Source organism: Lacerta agilis, chromosome 9 (assembly GCF_009819535.1).
Source record: "Lacerta agilis isolate rLacAgi1 chromosome 9, rLacAgi1.pri, whole genome shotgun sequence".
Classification (NCBI taxonomy): Eukaryota; Metazoa; Chordata; class Lepidosauria; order Squamata; family Lacertidae; genus Lacerta; species Lacerta agilis.
In genome coordinates this window covers 25,592,917-25,611,350 of record NC_046320.1, presented here as the reverse complement: position 1 = coordinate 25,611,350, position 18,434 = coordinate 25,592,917, and the positions used below count along the sequence as shown (strand labels likewise).

Here is an 18,434-nt window from a genome sequence, read left to right as displayed (position 1 = left end):
TTTCTTATCTCTCATGAATTACTAAATGATATGTTTTCTTCATCCCCAGCAATGCATCTGTTTGGCCTCAACTGGCAGTTACAGCAGACTGAAAATGACACGTTTGAAAATGGAAAAGTGAATTCTGATACTGTGCCAACACACACTGTGTCATTGCCTTCTGGTGAAAATGGTAAGAGAGCATATTACTTCTGTTTAGCTTGCCTTTTAAATATATCAATGTTATTAAGGTTCTCTCTCATTTCACAATTGTCCCCCCCTCACACACATCTATTGAAATTTCAGTGTCAATTTTAAAAGGAATAAAACAGAGAACTGCCAAGTTGCATGTGATTGAGGGCTTCTGCATCTTTAATAGCTGTGAAGAAGTTAAAATTTGGTAACCTTCCATAGGCCAGTCTTCTACGGTGTACACATACTTACTATGGGGTCCAGAATGTAAAAACTGATTTACTACATGGAATATGGTTCCACTTGATGACACTACACTATGCAATCTCTTTGCTGCCTTCACTGCCACCAAGCCAGTGTTAATATGGGCTCTTAACAGATTCAGATTCATCCCAAGTCTTTCTCCACCATCGGATAAGGCCCAAGGGACTTGTTTATCCAGCCCGCAGCAACGCATGCTGCCGCCGCCCGTCCTTACAGGCACTATGCTGCGCGACTGCCCACTTCCAGCTTGGAGGAGCACTGGAAATAGCTTGTGCACATGTGCAAGCGTTATGGAATTAACTTTACAGTGAAACATTATTGCTTTATTGATTACCCGTGTAAAATGGCTTTGGCATAGGCATTGGGTAGGTATCCTGAATCAGCCAACCTGATTGCTGGCTGGTAACTCCCAACAAAGTCAATTCTGGGAGCAAACCCAGTCCCTGAAAAAAATTCTTGAGCATCTGTGGACTGTAAATTATTACATAGGCGACAAAGAAAACAGAATGGCTAAATTGTTGTATGTGTTTGTTGTGTGTGGCCTGTTTGCCTTTCTTTGATAGTGCTTAAGGCTTCCCTTGTGTTATATTGAAGATATATTATTCCCTCCTATTGAAATCTACCAGATCATGTGCAATGTGTTTATCTTTTTTGAAAGTTCTATTAGGATTTCATATTGCATCTGCCTCTGCCAGCTAATATGTAAAAGTCAAACACTATATTAATTTTGTTGTAGGAGCTTTTAAAACACAAATCACATAAAGGGATTATATTTTATTGACTTTCCCTGACGTTGCCCTTTAAGTTTCTCTAAAACTTCAAAGAGTCCATGCCCTTTTGGCTAACAGATCAATAGTTTTTAAATGGAAAACCTTATTTAAATGGTTGATGAATACTGTATTTACTGCACTATTTTCTTTAAATCTGTTTTCCCATTCACAGTGTACAGGTGACCTCTGTCACTGTGGAGGAAGATAGAAGATGCCTTTTCTGTTCACTTTTCTGCCCATCACAGTTCCAAATTATAGAAATGATATGACTCAATTTCCCATTTCTGCCATTTTTTAGACATCTTGCCTAAGAAGAATGCTCCTTTATCCCACCTATCATTTCTTTTTGCCTCAAATCTGTGCCTTGTACTTTGGTATCCATTATCTCTATCCATATGTGGGCGGCTTCCTACTTAAAGTAAAGAACAAGGGGAGAATCTATTGTGCATTTAATGAATATATATACACTATAGCAGCAGCTGTGGCTGCCACATTCTTCAGCTATGACTAATGAATGCAAACTTTTATATAAAACTTCATTTTCACTATCATTATTGACAATTTCATGGAATATGTGACAAATAGAGTAAGAAAGAGATGTGTTCTTGAAACTGCTAATGTATTGGTATTAAAAAAGATAAAGAATCAGATCATTATAATTGATGATTTCTAGTACATTCTGTTCAGATAACTAGTTTTTGCTACAAGATAGTTAACATTTCATGACATTCAATACTGGGACACTGCTACAAGTTACAGCGAAAGGGAAAGGAAGTATAATGATTTTACATTTTGGGATTTTTGTCATTTAGATTGTTGTGGACCTTTGAGCAACAGACAACTGGTGGAGGGAAAGATGTTTTGCCCCCATCGATGCCATATGAGAAAAGGCTCGTGGCATTATCTCCCTCTCTTCCCCACCATTTAGAAATTTGTCCCATCCCCCCAATCATTCAATCACCCTCATGGCTCAATAACTGATTGGTGGGTTTCATTGTCCTCCAGCAAGACCAAACCCAATTAATGGTTCCTCGTCATCCTGGAAAAAGTGACAAGTGAGGTGCCACAGGGTTCTGTCCTGGTCCCATTGTTGTTCCACATCTTTATAAACGACTTGGATGAAGTAATTGAGGGGGTGCTCATCAAATTTGCAGATGATATGAAACTGGGAGAGGTAGCTAATGCCGCAAAAGACAGACTCAAAATTTGAAATGACCTTAGCATTTGGAGAACTGGGTGCAAGCTAACAAGAATTTCAGTAGGGACAAATGTAAGTTACTGCACTTAGGCATGAAGAATCAGATGCACAAATATAGGGGGCATCTGGCTTACTAGCAGAACATTTGAAAAGGATCTAGGGGTCTTGGTGGACCACAAGCTTAACGTGAGTCAACAGTGTGATGCAGCAGCCAAAAGATAAAGCTAACACTATTCTAGGCTGCATCAACAGAAGTAAAGTGTCCAGATAAAGGGAAGTAATAGTCCCACTCTGTTCTGCCCTGGTCAGACCACACCTAGGATACTGTGTCCAGTTCTGGGCGCCACCATTTAAGAAGGATGTTGACAACCTGGAGCATGTACAGAAGAGGGCAACTGTGATGATCAAGGGTCTAGAAGCCAAGCCTTATGAGAAATGGTTGAAGGAGCTAGGTATGTTTAGCCTGGAAAAGAAGAGACTGAAAGGAAATATGATAGGCATCTATAAATATCTAAAGGGAAGATGGAGCAAGCTTGTTTTCTCCTGCTCTGGAAGGTAGGACTCAAACCAATGGCTTCAAGTTACAATAAAGGAAATTCTGACTAAACACATGGAAAAACTTTCTGACAGTAAGAACTATTCGACAGTGGAAGAGTCTCCCTCGGGAGGTAGTGGACTCTCCTTCCTTGGAGGTCTTTAAGCAAAGGTTGGTTGGCCATCTAGCATGGATGCTTTAGCTGAGATTCCTGCATTGCAGGGGGTTGGACTAGATGATCCTTGGGGTCCTTAAGATTCTATGATTCTAAGACCAGCAGAAAAATTGTCCCATGGGCCAGTCATGCAGTCACCCGACATCAGTGATGCCAGCCAGAGCATTGTCCATCCCAGTCGGGGAAATACTCTCCCTGCTGCTGCTGCCTAATTCTTTGCTCTGTGCTCCAGCTCCAATACTAGTAATAGTATTCAGGAGCTGGAATCAGGCATAAGTCAGTAATAGAGCACCTGATGCCAGTGAAGTTAACTCTTTATTCAAAGAAAAAAATAGCTCAGTCTTAGTGATCACAGCAACCCTTCCCAGTAGGTCTTACCCCAGTGAGGCAGTTGTGAGGACTGAAGGTCCCCGCCTTCCCACTGCTTTCTTCCCCAGCAGCCTAAGGCTCCACTGTCTTTTCTTTCATTGTTCCTCCCTCTTCATTTCTCCGCATGTTCTAGGGTTTCCCCAGCTGGTGCCTTCCACCACTCCTCTGCATCCAGCCGGTCCATGACAAGTATACGCTGTGGCCCACCCAATAAAAGGCATGCAGGTTACTGAGTGGGGAAGGGCACTGGGAGCTTGCCAGATATGACCATCCCATACCCTACAGAAATAGCCATTACTGCTGTCAGTTAGATGTCTTGAGGTAGGAGACAGTTCTGCCACATCTGTGGTGGAAAGTATGGTTACATAATGGGAGGCACATGGCTGTGGTGTGATGACTAGAAAGCTGTTGAGAATAAGGCTGAAAGGGCTCAGCTGATAGCTGGACATAAACATATTGACCATGATGGGATCTAATATATCCAAGTCAACTGTTGCCCAACTGCTACTGGGTGAATAATAGAATCATAGAATGCCTGGTCTACGTTATGTAAGAACTAGTAATTGTAAACCATTCTGTGATGTTCTGTTTCTGTTTTTGGTTGTTATGTTTATGGGCTTAAAGCCGAAATAAAATGAGTTGAGCTGAGTATGTAAGAAGTATGGGGAAATGGCTGACTACAGCCATCATTTTTTTCCTAGCAACTGGGAGATAGAACGGCATGTTTAATGGAAACAGGACTGTTACCAACAAGGGCAAGCTCACTCTCCATAATGCTTAATTCAGCTTTTCTCATGTTCTGATGCTGTTGCAGCATGCATTTCCCCAGTTTCAGTGCTCTATGTTGGCTGGCAGGAGTAGGGAAATACATATTGCAGTGACATTATATATTAGAGTTAAGTTGAATCAGGAGCATTTGGCATGGGGCTGCTATTTTCAGCAGAGTTTTGTTCTTTGTAACTTGTAGTTCTGCTCTGAATGTTCTGCATTGTATGACGGGAAAACTTTGTTGTTGTTGTTCAGTCGTTCAGTCGTGTCCGACTCTTCGTGACCCCATGGACCAGAGCACGCCAGGCACGCCTATCCTTCACTGCCTCTCGCAGTTTGGCCAAACTCATGTTAGTAGCTTCGAGAACACTGTCCAACCATCTCATCCTCTGTCGTCCCCTTCTCCTTGTGCCCTCCATCTTTCCCAACATCAGGGTCTTTTCCAGGGAGTCTTCTCTTCTCATGAGGTGGCCAAAGTACTGGAGCCTCAACTTCAGGATCTGTCCTTCTAGTGAGCACTCAGGGCTGATTTCTTTGAGAATGGATAGGTTTGATCTTCTTGCAGTCCATGGGACTCTCAAGAGTCTCCTCCAGCACCATAATTCAAAAGCATCAATTCTTCGGCGATCAGCCTTCTTTATGGTCCAGCTCTCACTTCCGTACATTACTACTGGGAAAACCATAGCTTTAACTATACGGACCTTTGTCGGCAAGGTGATGTCTTTGCTTTTTAAGATGCTGTCTAGGTTTGTCATTTCTTTTCTCCCAAGAAGCAGGCGTCTTCTAATTTCGTGACTGCTGTCACCATCTGCAGTGATCGTGGAACCCAAAAAAGTGAAATCTCTCACTGCCTCCATTTCTTCCCCTTCTATTTGCCAGGAGGTGATGGGACCAGTGGCCATGATCTTAGTTTTTTTGATGTTGAGCTTCAGACCATATTTTGCGCTCTCCTCTTTCACCCTCATTAAAAGGTTCTTTAATTCCTCCTCACTTTCTGCCATCAAGGTAGTGTCATCAGCATATCTGAGGTTGTTGATATTTTTTCCGGCAATCTTAATTCCGGTTTGGGATTCATCCAGTCCAGCCTTTCGCATGATGAATTCTGCCTTGTCGTGGCGAAGGGGCTTGAATTACTCAGGGAAGCCATGGACAGGTCAAGAAGGACAGGTCATAGTGGAGGGTTTGGACCAAACGTGATCCACCTGGAGAAGGAACTGGCAAGCCACTCCAGTATCCCTGCCAAGAAAACTCCATGGACAAAGACGGGAAAACTATGCAGTCTTTATTTTGAAACAAAATGAGAAGTGAATTGAATGGAACGATGTTAAGAGCTTGGCCCAGGCATACATTATATGTGTAAATAAATGGAAAGTGACTAAGGCTGCAATCCTAATCCCATTTACCTGGAAGTAAGCCCTAATGAATTAAATAGAACTTACTTCTAAGAAGGCATGTTTAAGATTCAGCTTTAAGATACGGACACATCTGCAGTGTTTACTCTGACGCGACTAAATGTTCAAATATGAAGTGCATTGGAAGTGTGCTACAGGGAAAAGTCTATTTAGGATGGCTTAGGTGATTGTCTGATGCACTTGATTTGTAACTTAAACATGCAATCTGATTTAGTCCAGTACTGGCTTAGTTTAGTCTGTAGTGATCATTGCATCAATAAGTACAGTACAATTATAAGCCAACTTGTTTCATATGTTTACAAACAGACTTTCAAGCTGCTACCAAATAAAGATTAGTGCTGATGCAGAAATCAATCCTAGTAATTACTTAATAAGTGCTGCATGTCAAAAATTCTTACACGTAAAAGAATTACACATTGTCTAAACATTCCTCCCTAATTATTTTGTGACTTTCCCTATGTGAGTAATTACACTGTGAAAAACAGACCATCTATTTAACAAGGTACAGTGTAATTGAGCTCTCTCTCACTTAGAGGGTGAACTCTGCTAGCTAATGTTACATTTACTGTGCATGCTTCCATGGGATTTTGAGAAATTTCAATAAATGTTTGAAAAGTAAATTAGGTTCTCAAATAAATATCCCTGTAAACGTCAGTGGGTTAATTTAAAATATTGATTACAATTAAGAAAACAGTTTGAGAAAAGCCAAGCTTATTCTGTTCTAGACGATCTTTTTTTTCAACCACTCTTTTATATTAAAAATAAAATGCTGATTGGCATAATCTTCATGTAAATAATTTATTTGTCATTTGATGTACTCAAGGATCATTTGTTGAAGTTGTATACCTTAAGACATTGAAGAATAGCAAAAGATGAGATTAAAAATGCCATGCCATACTATTTAAAATATTTTATATATTGTTTGAAATACTTCATTCTGATTAAATAATCTCCTGATGAGATTGTTTATTGATTTTTATACAAGAACCTTTCTTGTTTTTACCTATTTTGAGTTGCAGTTACTCTAACCAAATGTGCTAGGAAATGATGCTAGTTGTTTTTGAAAGAATTGTCTCAGCTATCTCACAGTTGGTGGTATGATTCCAAGGTTATGTTATGCAATTGGATGATGTGCTATTGATTGGCTATAAATTTAATTTTACTCCTCGATACCCTTTAAAGCTTCCCATGATCACTGAAAGCTTGAAATTATATTAAACTATGCTCTGCAGCAGGCATTGTTAATCTTTTAATGCCTTGGTAAATTATACGTAATTCATTTTGTATTATTAAATTAAATTTTAATAATTACTTTTATTGATTTGTTTAAACTTTAGCCTATCTATTTGCTAAATAAACATTGTCATAGTTGTGTCTTGATTTTGTACACCCATAAGGAAAAAATCATTCATGTTGTTAAGTAAATATTTAAATTTAAATACAGTAAAGTACAGATTTATGTATGTATAGTGTGTGGGTGGGTGTGGGTGTGGGTGTGTTTCTTAATAAAATTATGGAGCACTGAGATTGTCAAATACAGAAATATGGGCTGAGGATAATTTGAAAATATAGGTATTTAAACAATTTGTTTTTAACAATCATTTAGGAATTTTAATCCAAATACCTAGAGTAGTTTAGCTGGCTGTACTTTCCATATGGGTTAGGGGACAAGATTTTGCATATCAGGAAGCCTAGCATCAATATTTTGTTTTGCATTTTATGACAACACACTTTAAAGCACAAAATGAAATTATTGCAGGTCCCTTCTACATGAAATGAGCCCAGTGTATAAAAATATCTTGACTGTCAGATCACATGTTCCCTCTTCTCCCACTGTCCTCACTTTATCATCAGCATTAACCCAAAACATGAGTTCCTTTGTTGGTTTTCATCTGATCATGGAAAGACTACTGGTAAATGAGTTTTGGATGATCCCTGGTTCCAGTTCGCCCTGCAGGCCAGATTTCCTTCCTCTTTCTGACTTTCACATGCTTAGCACAAAGGTCTGGAGGGGACTTTAAACAGCTTAATTTGTGCAGAAACTTTCTGTTCAGCTGTATAGCACCCTTTGTTGTTCAACTTTTGTGTATAGTAAAGCTGCTGCCTGTCAATTTTGGTTGAAGAACCTATGTTTTCCTACTTTACGGGTTTCTGATGTCCCAACTATTCATTTTCTCTGCAATTTTTTTAAAGTCCATTTTTTTTCCTCCTTTTTTCTGTCCTCGCCCCCCACAATCAGTTTTAAACCTTTAATGAAAAAGTACATTATACATCCTCCCTGGTGTTTTAGCTACCCCTATACAGCACCAGTCCGTGAACCCTTTCCAAATAAACCTTAATAATGCACATATATTTTCCATTTTTGCAGCGCACTAACTTCATGGTTTAATTGACCTTTCCAGTATGACCTCATAATCTCTGCTTGAATAGTCACAGTCAGTTCAAGACCCATATGTGTAGGCAGTAGTTTTCTCAGTGTGTATTACTTTACACTTAAAACAATGAAAGGACTACAGGCACATTTCACTGGACTACACTAGCAAGCTTCAGCTGGACTGACAAAACATCTACAAAGAGAAGAAACATGCACTAGAAACAAAAGAACAACAAACAGAACAACTGATTCATTTATTGTTGTTTTCTCTCTTTTTTATAAGTACCGTTTTGAAAGAATGCAAGACAGAATTGGTATTCAGAGATACCACAAGTGATTTAAAAAAACAAAACCCTTTGCCACAGGGTGTGGGCCCACCACCCACCTGAACTAAGGATCCAACCCAATGCTGCCTGCTGCATGTTAGTAATTGACTCCTGCAGCCCTGTGAGTGTTTCCCAGCACTCATTGCAATGCAAGAGACAGAAAACACCCCCTCCCATCACACTGAAGCTAAGGAAGAGTCATTCCCCCTGCCACGGCCACGCTGAATCGCATCCACTGCTGCAATCCCACAGGGAATGGGAATTATTTAGTATGGCACTTTGGACTAGTCCATCTTCAGTTCCAGCTGTATCATTTATTTTCCTGTGAAAATTGCAAAAGTGGTTTTACTTTTTATTCTGTATCAAATTGAAGAGAGAGAAAAATGCCTTTTAAATATGCAGATTTCTGATAAAATTCTTGGACAAGTGTACGTAATCTATCCTGATATTTTGTCTGGCCTCTGGTCAGCATTTTGATACTTCAGTTGAACCCATATGAATAAGAGACCAATCAGACTGGGTTTGGGGTAAAAACAGGCCACAACTTTATTGAATACAGATGAAAGAGGTTTGGCTTCGGCATGGGGCAATCTAAATACCTCCGGCCCGCCCACCGGAAGTAACGCATGGTCAATCCAGGCGGGGGTTCTTAAGACTTAACATCAAATAGGGTGAGCCCCGCAGGGGCCGCCGTCTGGAGGAGTGCCTTCAGCCCTGGGCACATGGACATGGCCACGCCCCATCTCTTTAATGGGATACCCCAATGTTTGGAGGGGCAGGCGGGGACTACAACCTCCCCTCCATCTAAAACAAGGGATTGCCCCAATGCTCAACTAGTTCGGACGAATTGCTATGAGGTAGGCAAAACCACCGAGTCAGTGCCAATTAGCCTGGTGGGCAAATTCCTACCCAGCCCCGTAAAGAATGGCGACCGCCATAGCCACAGCAAAGTCATTGCCTATCAGCGTAAACCATGGGTGGGAGGGATGGGGGGGAAACCTGGTGCAGGAACAAACAGGCTATGCCCCAGGTGAGGGGGCTGATCCGAGGGAAGCCCACCGTTGGCTCCATTGGCTCCGCCTCCTGGCACAGCCCATGTCCCAGCCTGCATCCCCATTTGCCAATGCAGGGTGCAGGCTAAGATCCAGCTCCTGATAAGCGGCGAGGGCATATGCCCCCTCCACCTATCAGGAAGGGCACTGCCATTTGAATTCCACCGTCGGGGCCCCAGTGAAGCCTCTTCCATCCAGCAATGCCGCCGCACCATGAGAGGTGAGCAGACTTACACACTCATACCTAATCTAAACTTGGGAAGTACAGTATTCAAAATACACAGCAGCTAGCATCTTTGCTCTATTTGATCTCGTCCTATGTTTGCAGCATCTTTTAATGCCGATATGTTAAAAAAAGTGATGAAATGTTCTTACAACATATTTTAAAAGATACTTTCATTATCCCAATACCTCTGACATATGTATGCTCTATTAATAGCGTTTTCACAGGTGATGCTATGTGCACTTTTAAGTCACCACTTGTTGGTGTTATTAAAGCACTACAGAAAGCAGAAGAGGATTTTGAAAATCAAATGTAGGTTTTGCTCAAACGTTGCTTTTCATCCAATTTAGAGATGCAGAAAATTCAAAGCTTGTGTTATCTACCTTTCTGAAAGCACCCTGCACCATTTATCAACAGCACTGTGATAAGCAATTTAAAGGCAGAAAAAAGAGTAGAGGTATTAGTAATAGCCGACAGAATAGGTGCAGCTGCAGAATGGGGAAAGCTTTACATATGTTGCGTGGCAGCTAATTTTAAAGAGGGGTTTAAATGATGACAGACTATTTTTGTACAGAAACCAAATTTATTGAAATGTTTTAAGGAGTATGCACTATCTAGAAATGATATATATAACACAATTCACACTGATGCTTCACTTGAGTAGGTTATAGATTGTAATGTCCTGTGGTTAGAATAGAAGGGTGAGGCATAATAATCACATTTTCATATGCTCAAAGTATGTTGTTTCAAGTGATATCTTGTCATAAATTGAAAACAGGAAGTCCCAATATTTTTTTCAAAATTTGGCTGGCTTTGTGTCTTTGCATGTGCCAGTGTGCACGTTATGTAACTAATTTAAATAGACAGAGTTTGAATTATTTTTCGCAGAAATGAATATGCTTTGAAAGAATACTTCACAGAGTATTCCTAGTGTGTAAATGAATGTTGTACTATCTAATGTAGCGTAAAATTGTACTTATCAATCCCAACGATTGTTTTGCTACCTGTTTACATGAGAATTTATCTGCAAAGCTGTATACTCCATTTCATCTTAATTTTCACTTGCAAGCATACTGTTGTGTTTAGACAGAATGATAAGCACCAGAGTTAATCCTACTTAACAAGATACATATTTTGCAGAATAATTAGGTTAAGAGTGATCAGAATGAGAGTATGTCCTACAACACTTGCCTTAACAATATACCTTGGGGAAGTTGTGGGATTTTGACTTTGAAGGTATTTATGTAAGCTGCCCTTGTGTTGTTAGCTCTTCAGTGAATTCCCTAGGATTGTTAACATTCTCTGAACGATTCTCAAGTAATATTTCAGTTGAAACTAGTCTAAATATTTGACAGCTTATTTAAAGGATAACTGAAAGCAAATATTTGATGTCTTAATATTTTTTTTTAATCTCTCAGGAAAATTAGGAGGATTTGCACAAGAAAACAATACTATAGATTCTGGAGAACTTGATATAGGCCGAAGAGCAACACAAGAGGTTCCTCCTGGGATCTTCTGGAGGTCACAGGTCTTCATTGATCAGCCACAGTTTCTAAAATTCAATATCTCCCTTCAGAAAGATGCATTGATTGGAGTATATGGCCGAAAAGGCTTACCACCCTCACATACTCAAGTAAGAGCTGTTTTCAATGAAAGCAAGATTTAGTATTTGAAAACACTAACTGCATATTTGAAAATACTTTATTACTTTGGATTTCAGTAATTCCTTTTGAATAGTTTCACTGTCTGCATTCCATATTGTGTGCTAAGCTGATAATGAGGACACTAGCTATTGTTATGTAAGTAGCCTTTTAAAATGCAATTTGGACATTTTATCTCAACCACACATGGAAGTCTTTTCAAATCACTTTTATTGGGCATCATAAGTACAGTAAAAATAAATTTAATGCTTGTTCCCACCCCCCCACCCCCAGGTCACTTTGTAGACCCAGTTAGAAATCTGTAATTTAGCTGGGGCTGTACATAAGGAAATCACTTGTGCCACTGTATCCTTGATAATAAATTATTGGTTAAAATGCTGAAGCAAGGTTCCCATTGGTGGGTTTGGCCCAATTGTGATAGGTTCCCTGACAGAAGTACCTGGGCTGCAAGCTCAGCAACCATGGAGATGTCACTAAAAGGGGGGGGGGCAAGGAGAAGGTAAGTAGTTCATTGAGCCACCAGCTACTGATCATGAAACTACCATTGGAAAGTACTTTGTATGTGGGTTGATGACAGAGCCATGGTTTGAAGTGAGACTGCTATAAAAGACAAATGAAGAACACATGGGTGAAGGAAAATAGGACGTGAGAGGGAGCAAAACAAATGTTAGCATACAGGAGCACTAAAGGATATAGGCATGATAGAAAGAGTGTAAGCACCCAATACTTATGGGCCTCAGCCTGTCTTATAGGGTGATAAGTGGGTTTTTCTAACTGAAATATAGGGCCAGAATGACAGATAAGTTGCTTGAAGTGCCAGGGTTCATGAAAGAATCCAGATACAGGCACACATGTCTAACTCGTTTCTGGCCCAGACCCATCTGATGATCCTCATGTGCTTTGCTAACAGCATGAAATCAGTGTGAAATCAAGGCCCTCCAGATTTTCCTGAGCCCTTTCTTTTCCCTATAGCCTTTTCCTTGCAGTAATGAGACAGGGTCTTTGTTAGCTCCCATGGTTCTTAGCCTAGCAGGATGCAACTGTGGAGCAGTGTCCAAAGATGTTGTGGAACATGGGATATGTGACACACACCCAGCAGAGTCTAGGGACAGTGGTAAATAAGAGAATTGTTACACATTACTCTTAACAGGAGTGGACATTGCTGTACACGGTGACAGTATATGTACAGAGCCTGAAGGACATTGCTATCTATGGAGCTCACTTCCCCTCAAAAATTCTAAGCTTGAGGAAGTAAAATGCAGAATTGATATTTCAGGTTTGTTTCAGCTCAGGAAGTATCTGAGCCTAATCCAAAGGCAGGGGCGGAGCAAGGGGGCAGGGGGGCCGCCCCAGGTACCGCCCTGGGGGTTGACACTTGCTGGGCCGCCCCTTGCCTCCATGTTGGGGCTCCGCCCAGGGAACCGAGCGGCGAAAAAAGCCACTGAAAGGGGGTGGGGAAAGGACATTGCTATCTACGGAGCTCACTTCCCCCCCAAAAAAATTCTAAGCTTTTGTCCAGTTTTTGTCTTGGTTTACAGCCATGAAAATTCATCTGTGAGGAAAAACCAGTGAGGAGTTTGGATGTCTTACACCATTATCACTTTTTACTAAATGTGTGCGGTTAATCTATTTTATCATTTTTCCTGGCTGAATCAGCTTTTCTTTTTCCTTTTTTAAAAAAGAAGAATCATAATTATTTATTAGTTTGTAGTCTAAATATCCTTTTGTGGCAATTACTGCACCTTTTCAGACCGTATCATTAGAAATGATATTTTGCCACATTTCCCCAGTTTTGCAACTTTATTCCCAGATGTGGTAGAGCCTATTGTGCTCTCTGCCTGTGTCAGAACAGTCTGGGTTGCACAGCTCTGTTTTCTCAGGTATCATAAATAAATCAACCAGAAGTAATTGATAGTGGCTGTCCATTCAAAAACAATCAATGGTAGTCTGCTAGTCTTTTGTGACACATTCTCAAAATGTCAGTTTCATTGCAACCAGCCAATCAATAAGTTTATTTAAAGAGACTTTAAGAAATAACAAATGACTTGGTTAGCTTAAACTAAAAATGAATAAGTGTGAGAGATCCATATATGTATACCCGACAAATATAAGGAGCTTAACCTAGGAGGTGAAAATCTTGGGGGGAAATACTTTAGGTTCCTACAGATTTATTTATTTATTTTAATCTAGGGCTAGTTGCTTTCTCTTCACACTGTACCTTCCACATGGAAAAGTTGGTTAACAACAAGAATTAAGATTCGGGGCATGGATCCTTGAAAGTAATACTATGATTAAGGGGAAGGATTTTTAAGCCAACTGTCAGTATGGAAGAAAAGGAGCAGTTTGCACTTTATCACATACTTAACATTTGATAATTTTACACAAGTTGCTTCTGTGTTAAGGTTGTGTTTCTGTGGCCCTCGGTTGAAATACTGGCTACTGCCCATACTACCCAAGTTAACTACTGTTATATATTTGCTGGGGGACAGGTGAAAAGTAATGTGTAGCAGGTGCTTCTAATGCATTCAATGATTGAATGGGGCAGCCAACTTGGTGCCCTCCAGGTATTGCTGGACTACAACTCGCATTAACCGCAGCCACCATGGCCAAGGTTTAGGGATGTTGGAAGTTGTAGTCTTGGTACAACAATGAACCAAAAACAAACACCTGTGTTGCAATAACAACCAATCACAACAATACAAACACAACACGTAGGCTAATAGTAGAAAATATAAAATAGAATAATGATATCATTCAAATTACAGTCTTTCCATTGCAACTTTTGAAAGACTATTGAGAGACTTCACTTTTCATACTTTTGAGACGTCTTCTGTTGAAACTTTTGAAAGACTATTGTTAGTCATCTGTTTTGAACACACGGCTTGACGGTCCTTGCTACCACTCTGTTATATTGTACATATGAACTTTGATTGGCTTACTCGTATAATTTGAATGATATCATTATTCTATTATATATTTTCTACTAACTATTAGCCCACATGTTGTGTTTGTATTGTTGTGATTGGAAGTAGTCTGGCAATATCTGGAGGACATAATGATGACTTTCCCAATGATTAAACACACACCTTGCAAAGCAGCCTTCTAGAAACACTGGGTTTCTTCCGAGTAAACAAGGATATCCAGTTAATTCAATTAAAGGGTCAAAGCATTTCAGTTTAATGCTGTTCAGAGGCTCATTCTGAAATCAGCACTGTTGAAGCTGTGCAGGTGCACAACGGGACTACCAGATTAGCTTTCCCAGTTCACCTGCACAGCCCCAACCTCATCATCACTTTACTTCTGCTGCTGCTGCTGGGATTGTAAGCATTGCCAGGATGCAAGCAATGCAACCCTTCCTACATGGTGAACTGCTTTAGTGGTTGTACATCCATAATAAACATTTAGTGTAGAAATAAAATTATGGGCAAACACTACTTCAGAGTGGTCAGAACTGGGCAACGTATTTACTGGATGAGTACAAAATAATAAATTTTAGCTGTGTTTGCTTCAGTGGTGGAAATTTGAGGTACTTAGGATATAATAATAAGTCATAATAATTTTGCTGATTAATTGATTAATGCTCACTTTTTTAGTTTTTACCGTGCTTCTTGTATAGTAACTCCATGCAACAACCTTTAGCATAGATCAGTATTATTATTATTCCCATTGCTGATAGGGTGCTGTGTCTGAGGATAGTAACTGGGTTCAGGCTAAGAAGAGATTTCCCAGTTCACACTATTAGCCTTTACCCTTTACCAGAACTTGACCTAGTTTTTCCTAATTTGGAGTGTAAAATAGTAAGTAATGCACAAAGCAACTAAAGATTGTCTCTAATTTTGGCATATGTAATGCTGTTCTGTCTAAGCCTCTGATAACCTATTTGTTGCTGTTAATAAAACATAGTGCTTTTGACAGCTATGTTATCTCTTAAAGCTGATACAGTGTTTTCCATTATCAGTGTCTCTATTTGTAGCTTTTCTGTTACGTTCTTAAGAAGAAATAAATAAAATAATGAGTCACTGAGTTATAGGGGGATCGACTGCCATTGATTGCTGCCATCATCATGTGGTTACCTCTAGGTGACTATTCTTATACTGCTAGTTGTGTGCAGAAGTTAATCTTGTTGGCTTTCCTTCAGCAGAGTATATAAAATCATCTATCTCTGTGACTGAGTACAGCCATGAAAATGTACTCCTGGTAGCATACAGGTCTGGATGTTGGCATGCAAGCAGCATATTACGGAAGCTGACACAGGAACTGTGTGTTCCACACTACACTACTTCAAAGATTAACTGTTGAAAATACTTCAGGCACTGAAGCTTTAATTTAGGAACTTTTTAAAAGGCTTTAATCAATGCAACACTACATAGATAGATAATATGTGTATTTTGTGAAATTTCCCCTTGCAGTATGACTTTGTGGAACTTTTGGATGGTAGCCGGTTGATTGCAAAGGAACAGCGCAACCTTCTTGAGGCAGAGAGAGCAGGTAGACAGGCAAGGTCTGTCAGTCTACATGAAGCAGGTTTCATCCAGTATTTGGATGCTGGGATCTGGCATCTGGCTTTTTATAATGATGGGAAAAATGCAGAACAAGTGTCTTTTAATACAATTGTCATAGGTAAGAATTTCATTCACTGTGTTCGTTTACAAAAGTTGCAAGCTGAACTATTCTCTAATATTTTCTTCTTTGTTGGACAGTCTTGAGTATTTTGCAGAAAATATGTTTTGATGGAACACAGTTGTGTCAAAATCTGACTTATTTGAAGTGTACTAAAATATTTATGACAGGTTGTTATACTCTGTTATCAAAGTATAAAGATCTTGTAATAATTCTATTAAAATAGAATTTTGTTAGAAGTTACTGCTTTAACGTTCTACAAGTAATTCAAATGAATTAAGCTCTATTTACATTCTCAAAGCTAGTAAACAAACTAAGCATACACACTCCTAAAAGTGTCTTAATTTGCTATCATTTACAAGTGATTTAAATAAGAGTTCTCTTCTGTTTTTGCTAACTGCTGTGATTGCAGGGTATTAGAATTTCTCTTCTTACGATTCCTTTCAGAGTCTGTGGTGGAATGCCCCCGCAATTGCCATGGAAACGGAGAGTGTGTATCAGGATCATGCCATTGTTTTGCTGGATTTCTGGGCCCTGATTGTTCAAGAGGTATATAAATTGAATTCCTTTCTTAAGTCAATACAAATACAGAACAGAAATACAAGTAGTTACTAGAGCAGCAAGAAAAAGAACCTGAAGTACAACTTGTTGTTTAGATGTTCCTCTGCTTCTAAAGCTTGATTGAAAAGAATTGCGTTAAGTCTTCTGTCATGTTTTATTTCACAGCAGCCTGCCCAGTATTGTGCAGTGGCAATGGGCAGTACTCCAAAGGACGCTGTCTTTGCTACAGTGGCTGGAAAGGGACAGAGTGTGATGTGCCTACCACCCAGTGCATTGACCCTCAATGTGGAGGTCGTGGGATTTGCATCATGGGCTCTTGTGCCTGCAACTCTGGATACAAAGGAGAAAACTGTGAGGAAGGTAAATATATAAACATTTACTTAGGATTTGACTGTAAGTCTTCAGAAGTGCTTTGCTACACTATTATGTTCTAGGCCCTAAATATAATACCAAATAAATGCAGATGCTAGCACATTTTAGATTTAATGAAAACATCTCTTTTATATGCATATCATTCACATTCAGAATCTTTCAAGCATATTAAACATAGGATTTAGAAAATCTTTCTTGGACTGTAGACTTTAGTTTCCTTAACTATTGAATGTGTAAATACATTTTAATCTCTTAGCTTGTGAGCTTGATCTTCTTTGTTACATCACTGAGCTAAGATGAGGTAGGAAAGAAAAAAGATAGTTTAACAAAAGTCACAGTATTTTCACATAGTAGAAGAAATTGCATGTACTGAAAATCTCCTACATAAACTACATTCCTGAAAGCGCTAATTCAAATCCTTCACGGTGAAAAACAGTACAGAATTCTTCTGTTGTGGTGGTGTAAATAATTATGATAGCCTTTCCTCTGTACTGATATTTTTTTTCAGATGGAAAAAAACCACACGTTTCCATTCTCAATCAGATTGATTTTATTGATCTGCACGTACAAAGTAATACAATTAAGTCTCTGGAATTAAATTTTCAGACCATTGACCCTACAAGTGTAACATTTTATTGAGTCAAATTGCTAAATTAAATCTCGTCAACTAAAGCACATTAAAGTGAATTAAGAAAGATAGAGGGTATGCAAGCCATTTATTTCCTAAACAGGCTGGTGGTGGTACACAGCTGTCACAACACAGGAATAGCAGAGTCCACTAAGACAGTCTATTCATATGCATGGTCTTTGGGGAACAGAACTTCCCCTAACTTGTATTCATTTCAGTAGCTACCTTCAGATGATTTCAAACCTGTTTCCTTTGTTCTGAATATTGCAATAAATCCATCTTCACTCTGCCCTGGTATATCTCAGAAGATTAATTCATAAAGAGTATTCTTCCTTTCTAGCTAATGTCAAATCTGTATATAGTATTCACATGCACTGCTATGCAGTGAAAGGCCTATTTTCAACAAGGTTTAAATTTTGGAACAAACTAAGCCATAATAAGAGAAGACATGATAGAGGTGTATAAAATTTTGCATCTCCCTCTCTCAGAACACTAGGCCTTGTAAATAACCAGTGTAGGTGAACGTTGAACTATTAAGAACAGAAACAGCACAGTGTTAAACTATGGAATTAGCTTTCTCATGAAGTGGTGGTCACCAACTTGGATGGCTTTAAAAGAGGATTGGAAAAATTCATGAGGATAAGGCTACTAGCCATAATGTTTATGTTCTTCCTCCACTATCAGAGACAAGTTGCCTCTGAATTCCCATTGCTGGGAATCACAAGTGGGGAGAGTGCAGTTGCACTCAGGTCCTGCTTTCAGGCTTCCCATGGGCATCTGGCTAGTTGGCTAGTTAGGCACGGAACTTGCAGGTATTAGAAAATATGTAGGCACATATATTGGGAATGTAAAGGGGAATTCTAGCTTCTAAGGCTGCAATTCTTGCCATGTCTACTCAGAAGTAAGTTCCATGAATTAAGTGGGTCAGTGGGGTTTGGATTGCAGCCTGTTGCAT

General features: G+C 39.5%; 1 protein-coding gene across 11 annotated transcripts in view; it reads left to right on the top strand.

Moving 5' to 3' along the window:
• The window catches only part of TENM3 (teneurin transmembrane protein 3), a 399,040-nt gene that overhangs the window by 298,099 nt on the left and 82,507 nt on the right, over positions 1–18,434 (top strand). For all 11 annotated transcript variants that reach the window (XM_033160981.1, XM_033160987.1, XM_033160989.1 and 8 more), the window contains 5 exons: positions 50–172; positions 11,056–11,270; positions 15,708–15,918; positions 16,366–16,467; positions 16,645–16,839. In XM_033160981.1, coding sequence (XP_033016872.1) covers positions 50–172; positions 11,056–11,270; positions 15,708–15,918; positions 16,366–16,467; positions 16,645–16,839 — 846 coding nt within the window. The remainder of the gene's footprint in view (positions 1–49; positions 173–11,055; positions 11,271–15,707; positions 15,919–16,365; positions 16,468–16,644; positions 16,840–18,434) is intronic.